The sequence below is a fragment of the Adiantum capillus-veneris genome, chromosome 18, assembly GCF_014529385.1.
Source record: "Adiantum capillus-veneris isolate H3 chromosome 18, ASM1452938v2, whole genome shotgun sequence".
Lineage (NCBI taxonomy): Eukaryota > Viridiplantae > Streptophyta > Polypodiopsida > Polypodiales > Pteridaceae > Adiantum > Adiantum capillus-veneris.
The window spans coordinates 143,075,707-143,088,596 of record NC_140948.1 but is presented as its reverse complement, the minus strand read 5'-3'; the positions used below and the strand labels follow the sequence as shown (position 1 = coordinate 143,088,596).

Below are 12,890 nucleotides of genomic sequence, written 5' to 3'. Positions count from 1 at the left end.
AAGACAAGAAGCTACACATGCAAGCAAGAGTCAACGAGTCAAAGGAATCAAGCTCAATCCAACTAACCCCAATTACTGCAAGAGTCGCTCAGAGGGCCTAACGACAAGAGGCATCAAAAGAGCAGCAAGACCTATTGAGCCACATCACTACCCAGTTAGAGAATCTGTCTGTGCATTTGGTGCAGCAAGGGCATGCACACAACCGCAATCAAGAGCAAGGGAGAGGACAATGAAGGCAAAACTTGGAATACCACTGCTACAATTGTGGAGAAGACGGCCAAGGTATACATTACTGTCCACACCCAAGGAGGCAGAATTTCAACACAAGAGCAAGACAAAACCATATTTCACAACCGAGAGCAAGACCACCACCGCCGAGGGCACCACAACAAGCACCACCTGTAAAAATTCTACAACCACCCATTCAACCACATCCACCACCACCACCACAACCTCTCATTCCACCCTTACCTCCATCACCAGTTGGCAACCAGGCAATAAGTGTCATCAGTCTTGAAGGTAAGGGAAAGGAGAAGTGGAGGAGGATATCAAGGGAGTGGCGGAAGGTAAGACCAAGCTTAAAAGGGAATATGCCATGGAGATAAAGCGCGCTAGGCATGGTGAATCTTCCCAAAAGGAAGAAAAGATGAAAACTAGAGGGGAATCTAGCAAAAAGCCATCCAAGTCACGGCATAAAATTAACATTGTAGATTTCTCTTTGGGTGAATGTTCTAAACTATATACTTTGGTTCAAAATGTTTCTGTGTAGGGTCCAAAAATTACCTAGCCCAGTTACTCCACCTAGCACCTAGGGTAAGGAGACAATGGACAAAGATGGTTAGCACGAGACAACCAAAGCCAAAGATACCTGGGGCTATCTCTGGGAGGAATCTAGATGATATACTACCAGTGATGGATGCTCACATCAAAGGGCAACACATCTCCAATATCTACATTGATGGTGGCGCACAAATATGCGTCATGAGTGAAAAAATGATGCATTGTTTGGGTTTAGTGGTGAGTAGGCTGACAGCATGCCGAGCCAAAATGACAAATAATGTAAAAGTTCAATGTGTTGGTGTTATAGATGCAGTTAGGATAAAGGCCTTCAGCACCTAGGTGGATGTGGATATCTTTGCCATGCCACATAAGGTGGAGGACTATCCTATCATTCTAGGGAGGCCTTGGCTTTTGGCTATGAGAGCTAAGCAAGACTGGGACAACGGCATAATCCAGATAAAGGATGCCAAAGTGAAGTCAATACTTTATGACATGAAGACAAGTCGGCAACGTGACATGGATTTAGAAACCTCTAAAGATAAGTTTTCTAGTGACTCTTCAACCACATCAGAGAAAGAGTCAACAATGACTGAAGAAAGTGACAGTAGCATTGAGGTGATGGGGTCATTCTCAAGGACCCTAAGAAAGATGGAGCAACCTGACGCATCATCATCAAACCAAGGAGACCCACCAAGTATACAACCTCTGGTAGAACCAAGTAAGCTACATCGAATACTCTCTAGTGAGTTGTGTGGGAAGGAGCGTGAAGATTATATTTTGATGCTAAGTAATTTTACCACATTATTCATTGATGAATATGATAAAATCAATGGCATCACAATAGTTCAACATCACATTAAGCTCCAAGGAGGGAAGTAAACTTGTAGTGCAGAAGCTCAGGCGGCTAGGAGTAATTCAACAAGAGCCCTTGCTCAAGGAGGTAAGGAAACTGCTAGAAGCAGGTTTCATCTATCCTGTTGAAGATTCGGAGTGGGTTTCCCTAGGGGTAGTCACACCAAAGAAGAATGATAAGTGGAGGGTTTGTGTTGATTACAAGCCTCTTAGTGCAACCATAAAGAGGGACCATTTTCCTCTTCCTTTCCAATATGAGATTCTCAATGAGGTAGCAAGACATGAGCGCTACACGATATGTGATGGCTACTCGGCTACTTCCAAATTAGCCACTGAAAAAGATCAAAAGAAAACAACTTTCATCACACCAGGAAGGTGTTTTGCTTACAGAGTTATGCCTTTTGGACTCACCAATGCTCCAGCCACTTTTCAACGCTATGTGACATTTGCTTTTTAGCCAATCAATTCGTGTTTTTATTGATGACTTTTGTATCTATAGCTCCCGCTCTCTTCATTTGGAGAAAGTCTATGAAAGTCTAGCTAGGCTGCAAGCTTTGGGTGGCCAACTCAACGTGGAGAAATTTCACATTGGGAAAGCAAGGTTACTCTTCTTGGCCACGTGATCTCTTCCAAGGAAATTGAAGCTGACCCAAGCAAGGTTCAAGCCTTGGTGGCTTTGACCTCTCCCACCACAACAAAGCAGTTGGTCTCTTTCCTTCAAAAGTTGAGGTATTTGAGTAGGTTCATTCACTTGCTCTCTCAAGTGGTTCTCCCTTTACAACAAGTTACCCATCAAGGAATCTTCACTTGGAATGAAGAAAATGAACAGCAGTTCAATGAGGTAAAACAAATTCTAGCCTCACTTCCCACAATTGCACCTCCAAAGTGGGACAAGCCATTTTATGTAAACCCTAGTGTGAGCAATGACACACTTGGGGCGGTATTGATGCAAAAGGATCCTCAAACTTCTTTCATGCATCCTATCTACTTCTCTAGTCGCATGATGACTCCGTAAGAAAAGTGATACACGGCAATGGAGCACATGGTGCTTGCATTAATGTTTGCTACTACCAAGTTTCGCTCCTATTCATTTCCTTTGGAAAAATAACACAAAAGACACATCTCCATGGTAGTAGGGAAAAGACAAGACCCAAGGAACAAGGTCGCATTAAGAAATTGGACCTAGCACTGCACGCATAAGCCATGTGTGCAGAGATGGTTGTCTCCTTAACTAATCAAAGTAGAGTTGTTCTTGCATGGGGCCCATGGAAGGAGACTAAAGTGCATGAAAAAATTCTGGCTCCTACTAGACTTTTTTTCAATATAGGGGGTTGCACTCGGAGATTCTAAGAAAGTGCAACAAATCGGCATTGTCACTAAAACAGAGGGAGACCTTAAGATACTTCAAGTGCTCCATCTTGCACTAATTCCCTTGGCCCTCCAAGCTTGGAGGAGGATCCTTGAATACCGTTTGGAGGAAATTTGACAAAAGGTGAATAACAAAGGAACCTCAAAGCTTACTCATTTCTTGCAAGGATGTGGACCAGCTGGTGGAGCAACATTTTTTAAATCCAAATGAAAGACTTTTTATCTGTAGAGTCTTAGTAGTTCTCTGCAATAGTCCAATGCATATCACCATGAAAAATCTCAATTGGAAAGCTTGGCATTGGTCCAAAAGATAGAATTTTTGCACTTCCAAGGACACTGGGAACATATTACACGCTTATTTATAAAGCAAATTAGTTAACTCCGCTCATCAAATTGTGGAGGGTAAATTGGTCAAAAGAGAATTGGTTAAAGTATGTAAACAATAATTTGGGAGGCAATATGGTCAAGCTCAATGAAAATTTTCAATTGGAAGGTGTCGTGGGAGACTATCCCAACTAGGAATACGATCCTTGCTAGAGGGATTGCAAGAGACACTTGCAAAGCAACTTCAACAGATCCCTTGCCATTGTTTAAAGCTTTTTCTTCCTCGCAGAGTCTTGCCTCAAAGATCTGTAAATGGGTGCAGAGGACATGGAAGGTACTCTTTTTGGGAATGACCTGGTGCTAGGAGGGAGAAGCTTCAAGAAGCAAGCCATTTTAGTGTGCGATAGGCCCACCGCCTTGGTGGCATTCGATCAGTGCAAGGGAAGGAGTTTGGCCCTCCGAATGGCTGTTCTTCATCGACTGGTGGGCTACAGCTTGTCATAGATCTACTGCTGGGGCATGGCTTGCCACAATAGCCTAAGTCTTGGATGGTTGATTTCGATGGCTTCTCGGATTTGGCTCCGCCCGTGATTGAGGGAGGGAGCCCTTCGGATGGTGATGGAGCATGCGGAGCCCCCCTTATTGCGGCAATATGGTCCGTTTCGGATTGCTTGCTGCTCTTGTTTTCTTGGCTTTTGGGTGATGGCTTGGGTAAAGGGCCCCTGTGAAGCTCTAGACACTGTGATGGAACTTGTTCTTCTCATGGCACATATCATCTATGAGAGTGAAAGTAAACATTCAAGTAAAAATTATGACGGAGGCGTTTCCAACTACTTAGAAGCCTATGCATGTGCGCTGATTGTGTCCCAAAAGGGTGTCAAAAAGATCCTTCACTCGGGTTAGGTTTGCTCAGCTTTTGGGATTCCTCCCAATATGTAGTATATATGGTCACTCACGTAACTCTTCAATCGCATCAAATTCTAAGGAGGCATGATATTAGAATGTAAATTGCCTCTGGCATCCCTTCTATGGTCACACTACAAAACACCAGAGCAGCACTCATCTATTCCCAACCAGCCAGCACCACAACCCCACCCCACCCCCTTTTAAAACACCGGAAAAAAAAAACGAAAAATCAACCTACAAAAGTGAATTATAGATCAGGCACTATGCAGAACACATCAGACTAGGGATGTGGTCACACTGGCACCAATTATCAGTAAGATGTAACTGGCGCAACTATGGCGAACTCGACAGACTTGCATATGGTAAATAACTTGTGCACGTGTGATCATGTATGAGGCATAGTTATCCAAACAATTAACTGATAACTATGCTTCGCATGACCACTGCCTAAGAAGCAGACAAAAAAATGGGAAGAGCAGCAAATAGTGCTCGCTTGCTTACAAATGCCACGTATTGGATAAAAGACATTAATGCATGATGTTTTATTGATTCTGCACAAGAAATACTTCGACATAATCTATTCACAGAAAAGGAAGCATTTCATCTGAACAAATTGTACATACATACATCACGTATATGAACCTGCATCAGGCCCTGACCCGTCCCAGCTTGTCCCACATGGTCATATATGCAGAGAGAGTGTGACCTTAAACTGGGAGTTGCTCCTCTGTAGCTGATCCATACAGAGAATTGTTATAAACAGGAATGTCACCAAGAGCGCCATCATTCATTGCCTGCAAAGCTCTATCTCCACTGCGAGCTCTTGAAGCTCCCGCATCACTAGCCCTTGTCCTGCGTCGACTACTCTGAAGTGGAGTATCGTCATCTTCACCAACGTGCTTCTCACCCAAATCTGACAAGTGTTCTTCATCATCAGTTGTCTCATCACCCTCAAATAATTTCTTTCCTTGAATATCACCAGCTTTTCTTGAACGGGACTGCTGTCTTATCCCACCCCCTGCCTTTTCACCTGCAAAACCAAGTTCCCAGCCAGTTTCCATTAAAGTATTTTTCTACTTCAAAAATATGATGCATTAAAAAATGAAATGAAATTTGATGGAGTGTTAGCGAACCATCATTATGAGGAGCTTTGAAGGCCTTCTCTCTCAAATAATCAACAAAGGTGAAATAGGGCCGCCAACTGCTAGGATCTTCATCAGTATTAACACCTTCAACTCTCCTCTGTAAATCTGTTAGACTGAAAGCAAGGCCCAACAACTTGATCAATACTATTCAAACATAAACATTAAAAATGGTGCTGAAGCATTAAACCCTTACATTTCTTGGACCTCTGCTGGTGGCAACTTCAATGCAAACTGCAGAACACCACCCTCCAGAAAAGGGAGTTGTTTTGGGGCATCATAGAATGCATACTCAATCCCTTCCTTAACAATGTAAAGGACACTTGATTTGTATAAGTTGCGAGCAGACCCTGAGAAGGTAGCCGACAGCTTGCTTGCAAGCTCCTTACAGTCTAGGAAAGTTCTGCTTGTTGACCAATCCTCATCTGTTTTCTGAACCTCTGCCTTGTGTCTGTTGTAAGCCTGCAAGGGACCAGACGCTTATAAATGGACGCTGACAAACAAACTCAAGCACCAATGGATGTTGTGAATGTCAACCAATATGTGTGTGTATGCACGCATGCACGTGCACGTGCACGTGCACGCGCTTGCGTGTGTGTGTGTGTGTGTGTGTGAGAGAGAGAGAGAGATGAAATGTTATATAAACGTCTTCAAAAGGCCAAATTGACCTATGAGACCAAACCGATACAATCCTTGTGGATCTAATCCAATGTCTGGGTACAAAAATAAAAGGAAGTAAAGTACAGTGAAAGACTAAAGACTAAAGACTAAAACTAAGAGCCTAAAATCATCATCATCATCGTCAATGCCCGAGGTTGCCCGGCATTGGGCGTTGTCCGAGAAAGTACTACATCAGTTGTTGAAGAGCTTCGTCAATGTCCGCCTCTATAAATAGTCATATTAGGCGTCTCCCATATCGTGCTAGAATAGTCATGAAGCCTCTATCCCTCAGTGAATCTGCCAGTCTCAATCTCGAGCTGATGTGAGGATGTGCGTATCTGGCCAATGGCACAACGCAAACCATGAAAAAGATGTGTGTCCATATAGCTAGGTCGAATCACAAACCGATCCCATGTGAGGTGGAGAAGATGCTAACTATAGAAAGCCAACTTCGTGCCCAACTCCTGTACCGGCTCTATCCATGTCCTCCTCGTGTCCAGCTGGATCAGATCCTGACAATGAGTCTAGTAATCTCCACCCGTGTCAGAGACATCAAGGGTGCCTGTAGAGAGTACTGAAAAGAAGGTAGCTTGTCCATGGTGAAGCCATGTGTCTGAAACCATGATGTCATATCTTTGGTATAAGTGGGCTTTGAAGTCTGCTGTGAAGCATGCTCATCTGGTTGCTGAGTCCCTGCTCTAAAGAAGTAAGTGATCTCCCTATGTGAATGTCTCCCATTGCCTAGTCCCCTCAAGGAACTCTCCCTGTGTCTGCGCAACTGTAGCAAGAACAACCTGACGCATCTCTGATCCTGATATCTCTTGACTCTACCATGAAAACGCGAAGGAGAGGCTACCGGGAGATGCGCAAGGTTAAGGAGTGCAGGATTGGGCCGGATGTAACCAGGCGTGAGTGCACGAAGGGGGTAGCGCTAGGGATCGAAAATAGTAGAGAGAGAGAGAGAGAGAGAGAGAGAGAGAGAGAGAGAGAGAGAGAGCTCGCACGATTTGGGGAAAACTCACTTAATGAGTTTGTGGGCTTTCCCACTTTTATTATAAGTGACTTTAAAAAATGTATCCAAGTTCAACGTGAACCTGGACAAAGTATAAAATGTACATAAAAAGGGGTTATTTAGGCTTTTAACCCAACAACCTCCCACTTAAAGGCATAAATGACGCCTTTAAGTTAACCAACTCCCACCGGCTGTATGCAATGCTCGTGTTGAGTCTTAGCAAGACTCTTGGTGAGAACATCTGCAGGGTTATCCTGTGTATGGATCTTAGTCAAGGTGACTAGACCATCCTCCAATACCTGTCGTATGAAGTGGTACCACACATCTATGTGTTTGGTACGCGCATGAAACATGGCATTTTTGGCTAAATAGACAACACTCTGGCTATCACAACCCAACACTAGAGTATGAGCAAGCATGACAAGTTCTTTTGCAAGTATGCCCAACCAAATGGCTTCCTTTGAAGCCTCTGTGGCTAAAATGTATCAACCTCAGTAGTACTTAGTGCCACAATTTTCTGCAACCTAGAACACCAAGAAACTACACCACCAGCAATAGCAAATACATATCCACTGGTAGATTTCCTGGTATCCATGTCACTTGCCATGTCTGCATCACAATATCCCTACGACTTTAAGTCACTTTTGCCATAACAAATACACTTTGATTGTGTACCTTGCAAATATCTCAGAATGCATTTGACAAATTTCCAATGCGCTTTGCCACGAACCAACATGTATCGACTAACAACTCCCACTGCATAAGCAATGTTGGGACGAGTGGCAACCATAGCATGCATAAGAGAACACAAGCTGATGCATAAGGGATTCCCTTCATTGCTTTCAATGCCACCTCATCCTTTGGGCAATCTGCTTTGCTAAGCTTAGTGTATGGAGATAAAGGTACTCCAAGAGGCTTAGCATCAACCATATTAAATGTATCAAGTACTTTTGCAATGTAATTTTCTTGAGATAAAAACAACAATTTCAGCTTTCTATCTCTTTAATACGCATGCCCAAAATATGCTTTGCATCACCCAAATCCTTCATAGCAAATGCTGAATTTAGCTTACGTTTCAAAGCATCGAGACTAGTCTTATGTTTCCCAGCAAGTAGCATATCATCAACATAGAGAAAAAGTATGATGGGACTACCATCTTCATCCCTTTTCGTATACAAACAATGATCTGCATGGCTGCATTTAAAGCCTTGAGATAGCATAAAAGTGTCAAACTTCTTATACCACTATCGTGATGATTGTTTCAAACCATACAGAGCCCTTTTCAATTTGCATACTAGTTCCATGTGTAAGAACTACAAAACCCTCAGGTTGTTTCATATATATGTCCTCCTCAATGTCACCATGCAAAAACGATGTCTTTACATCCATTTGATTCAATTCCAAATCAAGCACCGCAACGAGAGCAAAAAGGATACGTAACGTTGTAAGCCTTACAACATGGGAAAAGATTTCTTGAAAATCAATTCCTTCTTTCTGTGCATATCCTTTTGCAACCAATCTTGCCTTGTATGTCACGTGACACATCCCAACCCTATGTGTCCGTGGACAAGCTACACCACAGCAGGGTTCAGTCAGTTCAGTCAAGTCTAGATTAGCAGTGATCTGGCACTTTTGTGAGTCTATTCGTAGACCGTGCATGCCCAGTCACTTAGCATAGATGCATATCCTCCGGTTGCACACAGCATGATCATCGGAATTCCCATCAGAATCCATTAGCATCAGTAGGGGAATTTTCCAATGCATTTAGCCTATTTTCCTATTTATTGGTATTTTCACTTATTATTTTTAAGTGACTTTCCTACAAAAGTAGGTAGGGCAATTTTGCTAAGTTATTATATATAAGCAAACCCAAGTTAGCACTATCTGGCAGAAGAGGCAACAGGAGCACCTTGCTCAACAGGCAACTTCTCAGCAAGACCAACCCCCGCGACTACTCTAGCGTTTTCTCCACAGAAGACCTAGCGTTTTTGCATCAGATCAGCCTTGGCGATTTGTGCACAGCAGATCAGCCCTGGCGTCATCACGACACAGCAGATCAGCCTAGCGTTTTTGCATTTGCAGAACCTCGGTGACAGAAGGACCAATTTCAGCCCTGGCGTTTTTGGATTTCAGCAGCAAATTAAGACCGGCAATATTCACCTAAAGTGTAGTAGATTCAGCCCATAAAGACCATCAGTTTTCAGCCCTAAGAAACCTCATTTTTCAGCCAAGAAAACGCAGCCAAAACAGTCATTTTCAGCCACCAAACAGTCCCGAAATTCAGCGATTAGAAGATCTCAGATTTCAGCCATCGTCGTCGTCGTCGTCATCATCGTCGTCGTCACCGTCGTCGTCATCGGCATAGACCAAGTTGCATAGTCGATTGCATACGCATTGCACACCTTTGTGCAATCAAAGAATAGACCACTCTCGCCGACGAGAGTGGGGCCTTCAGAGGAGGGTTTTACAACCTCTCTAGTGTCGTATCTCTTCTCTCTCTTTCTCTCAGTCTCATTCACTTGTGTGAGAAGCGCGTGCGGAAGCGTGTAGTGAACACAGAGGAGAAGAAGGAGAGAGAGAGAGAGAGAGAGAGAGAGAGAGAGAGAGAGAGAGAGGGACCAGACGTATAGAGGGAGACCCCTCATGTGGAAGACGCCATCACAACAACCATGTGGGAAGGGGGGCGATCAGCCCCCCACATCTGTGTATACCAATGTCCAGCCAACGCTGGGAGAGAGAGGCCAAGCCTGCAATACAAGATAGTCAATGAGGAGACCCTAGGCCAGTATATATACTGCCTAGATGTGGGGTCGAGCAAGGTCCATGACCAAGCTGGGGTAAAAGCCCACGACCTCATGTAGATAGCCCCTCATATAAGGGCTATGTCCTATAGTGGGTGCCCGGCCCAGATGCCAGACAGGCGGCTATATGAAATGACCTGAAGGCAATGCGACCTATCATATGAGAATGCAAGGGTGGCCAGCCCGGGATGCATACTAGCCATACAAGTATGCCTTGAAGCAGCAGAGTGGTGTAAACGTGAAGTCTAACACCCCCTCTCAGCAACGGATGCTGAACGAACCACATGAAGCCGAAGATGTGAGGCAAGTGATGAAGATGTCTGCTGCGATGTCCACTGAAGGACATTACTCCACGAGTGTAGCAGCAGTCTGGGATGAAACAATCGCCGAGAAATCTCCAAGGGAAAAATGCCATCACGAGCAGTGTAGAGAACCGCTATACTCCGCCGAAATGCAGTGTGTGGACTGCGTGAAGGTCCCGAGCTGTGTGTAGAAACAACTTCTTGTCGAGAAAGAAGTGCCATAGGCCTGCAAGTGTCCTACCCAAGTAGGAACTGAGGTGTCTGTAGTCAAGAAACTGTCTGGAGAAGATCAGTGGCCCAGGAACCGTCATAAACATGAGCAGAAGCCTATCAATGTGTGAACCTGCAACCATGAGCGGCCAGGTGGCTAGAGATGTATCAGACTCGAGGAAGACGAGATGTACAATCTGCGTCGTGCACGTCCTCTGAATCAAGGAAAGCCAGACTAAGCAGTCTGCACTATAGAAGCTACCGTAAAGCTGCAGCAGTCGCCAAGTGACTGCACAGACCACCACCGGATGGTGTCCTGTCTTGTGAGTAGGATCTGTAATCCAAGATGAGGGTAAAGCCAGACTAAGCAGTCTGAGCTGGGGTGTGGTCAGACTAAGTGTCTGTACCGGGGAATATCCTCCGTGTAGAGAAGCCAGGCTAAGAAACCTGCGCTATGGAGAACTTGGGTAATCAGTGGTCAAACTAAGTGTCTGCACCAACTTGCCTATAACTCCTGCCTCCAATCCCCCGGTGTCAACCAAAGCATAATCCCGCCAACAAAACCACTAGACCTGACCGGGTCCGGTGTGGCTCTCAAGTGGATGAGCTGGGAGTGGATCAAACTGCCCAGGTCGGGGGAGATGTCTGCTGTGAGGTTACCGAGGATAAGTTGAGCAACTCTGGATGTGTAACAGGAATGTGAAGGAGCAACTGCACTACCGTCCAAGTCAAGCTCCGGGTGACTCCAGAAGTAGTCGCATGTGTGTACCTGATCTCCCACATCTCGTGGGAAAACCCTCCAAGAGAGTCCAAAGCTCTGAAGTCCCACTCCAGGCTGTAGATCCAGGCTATGAACCTGTACAGGAAGAGATCCAAGATACTCTCCCTAAGTCCATGTAGATGCCCTATGTAAGCCAGTAACTGATAAATCGATGTCGAGGTCAAAGTGTCTGTCCACCGCTGGGGGTGGTGTCCTCTCCGGGATGTCGGAATCCCATATGCCATGAGTATGGCCATATCTCGTGTGTGAACTCCTCTGATGAGTGTGCAAAGGTGTGTCCAAGCAAACCACAAGTTGCCACCCCCTCTGGAGTGCGCAACCGCCTGTGAAGGAAAGGCTGGAATGAATGGATCTCCCAAGGCTGTCGCCCGTGTATGATCAAGCTGATGTCGAAGCTACCGTGTGCTGCTGCAGTCTCGAACAGACCGCAAGGATCACCACCGTATGGTGTCCGGTCAGGAGACAACTCCATCCTCTGTCGAAAAGGCAAGCCAAGTGTGTGCTGTCCACCCAAAAACTCAACTGCGAGGTGATGAAAACGCTGCTGCGCAGCGAATTTCAGCGTGCTCGTATGCACCCGGATGAAACCACTGCAGATGGTGTAAGGAGGGTGACCAATCAATGGACCAACCCCAATGGGCTGAAATCTGAGAAAAGAACAGCGGGTAACACAAGGCTGAATTTGCTGAAATCTGTGTGAAGAGGATTCTTATGCAAGGCATACATGCCAAGCATGTTAGGAGGCAAGACCAGTGTGGGGCTGAATGGCAAGAAGCGCTCCCCATCTCCCAGCATCAATCCTGAAAACGCAGCTCCTTGTTGACCTTGCCAAAAAAACGCAAGGAGGAGGGTCTTCCATGAAGGAAAAAACGCAGGGATAATGCCTGGCTGAGAACGCAGCAGGCAGATATGGGGCTTTCTTCGCGACCAAAATGTCTGAAGAAGGGCTGAGTGGCCAGCGCCAGAGAGTGTTGCTTGTTCGCCATGCTGGGAATGAGAAAACGCAGGCCAAAAACTGCTCTTCTTGGGAGTGTGTACACCATGCGGAAGCGATGCCCAAGACCCGTGGTTTGGGCTCTGATACCATGTGAGAAGCGCGTGCGGAAGCGTGTAGTGAACAGAGAGAGAGAGAGAGAGAGAGAGAGAGAGAGAGAGAGAGAGAGAGAGAGAGAGAGAGAGAGAGAGAGAAGGACCAGACGTATAGAGGGAGACCCCTCATGTGGAAGACGCCATCACAACAACCATGTGGGAAGGGGGGCGATCAGCCCCCCACATCTGTGTATACCAATGTCCAGCCAATGCTGGGAGAGAGAGGCCAAGCCTGCAATACAAGATAGTCAATGAGGAGACCCTAGGCCAGTATATATACTGCCTAGATGTGGGGTCGAGCAAGGTCCAGGACCAAGCTGGGGTAAAGCCCACGACCTCATGTAGATAGCCCCTCATATAAGGGCTATGTCCCGGCCCAGATGCCAGGCGGGCGGCCATATGAAATGACCTGAAGGCAATGCAGCCTATCATATGAGAATGCAAGGGTGGCCAGCCCGGGATGCATACTAGCCGTACAAGTATGCCTAGACCTGAGTGAAGCAGCAGAGTGGTGTAAACGTGAAGTCTAACAACTTCCACGCACAATATCCACTCACTTTGTTCGACCACAGCACTCTACAAGACGGAAAGCTCTCTCTTTCCCTAAAGAACTAAAAGGAACCTTGAGCGATAAAGATCACTAATCTTCAGAAAATACAACAT

General features: G+C 45.6%; 1 protein-coding gene across 1 annotated transcript in view; it reads right to left on the bottom strand.

Moving 5' to 3' along the window:
- Nucleotides 1-4,750: 4,750 nt before the first annotated feature.
- SCC3 (sister-chromatid cohesion protein 3) overlaps nt 4,751-12,890 on the bottom strand; it is an 89,422-nt gene continuing 81,282 nt past the window's right edge. The window contains exons 20-22 of the mRNA XM_086489431.1: nt 5,569-5,834; nt 5,364-5,488; nt 4,751-5,260 (exon numbers count right to left, since the gene is read on the bottom strand). Coding sequence (XP_086345557.1) covers nt 4,938-5,260; nt 5,364-5,488; nt 5,569-5,834 — 714 coding nt within the window. The 3' untranslated portion in view covers nt 4,751-4,937. The remainder of the gene's footprint in view (nt 5,261-5,363; nt 5,489-5,568; nt 5,835-12,890) is intronic.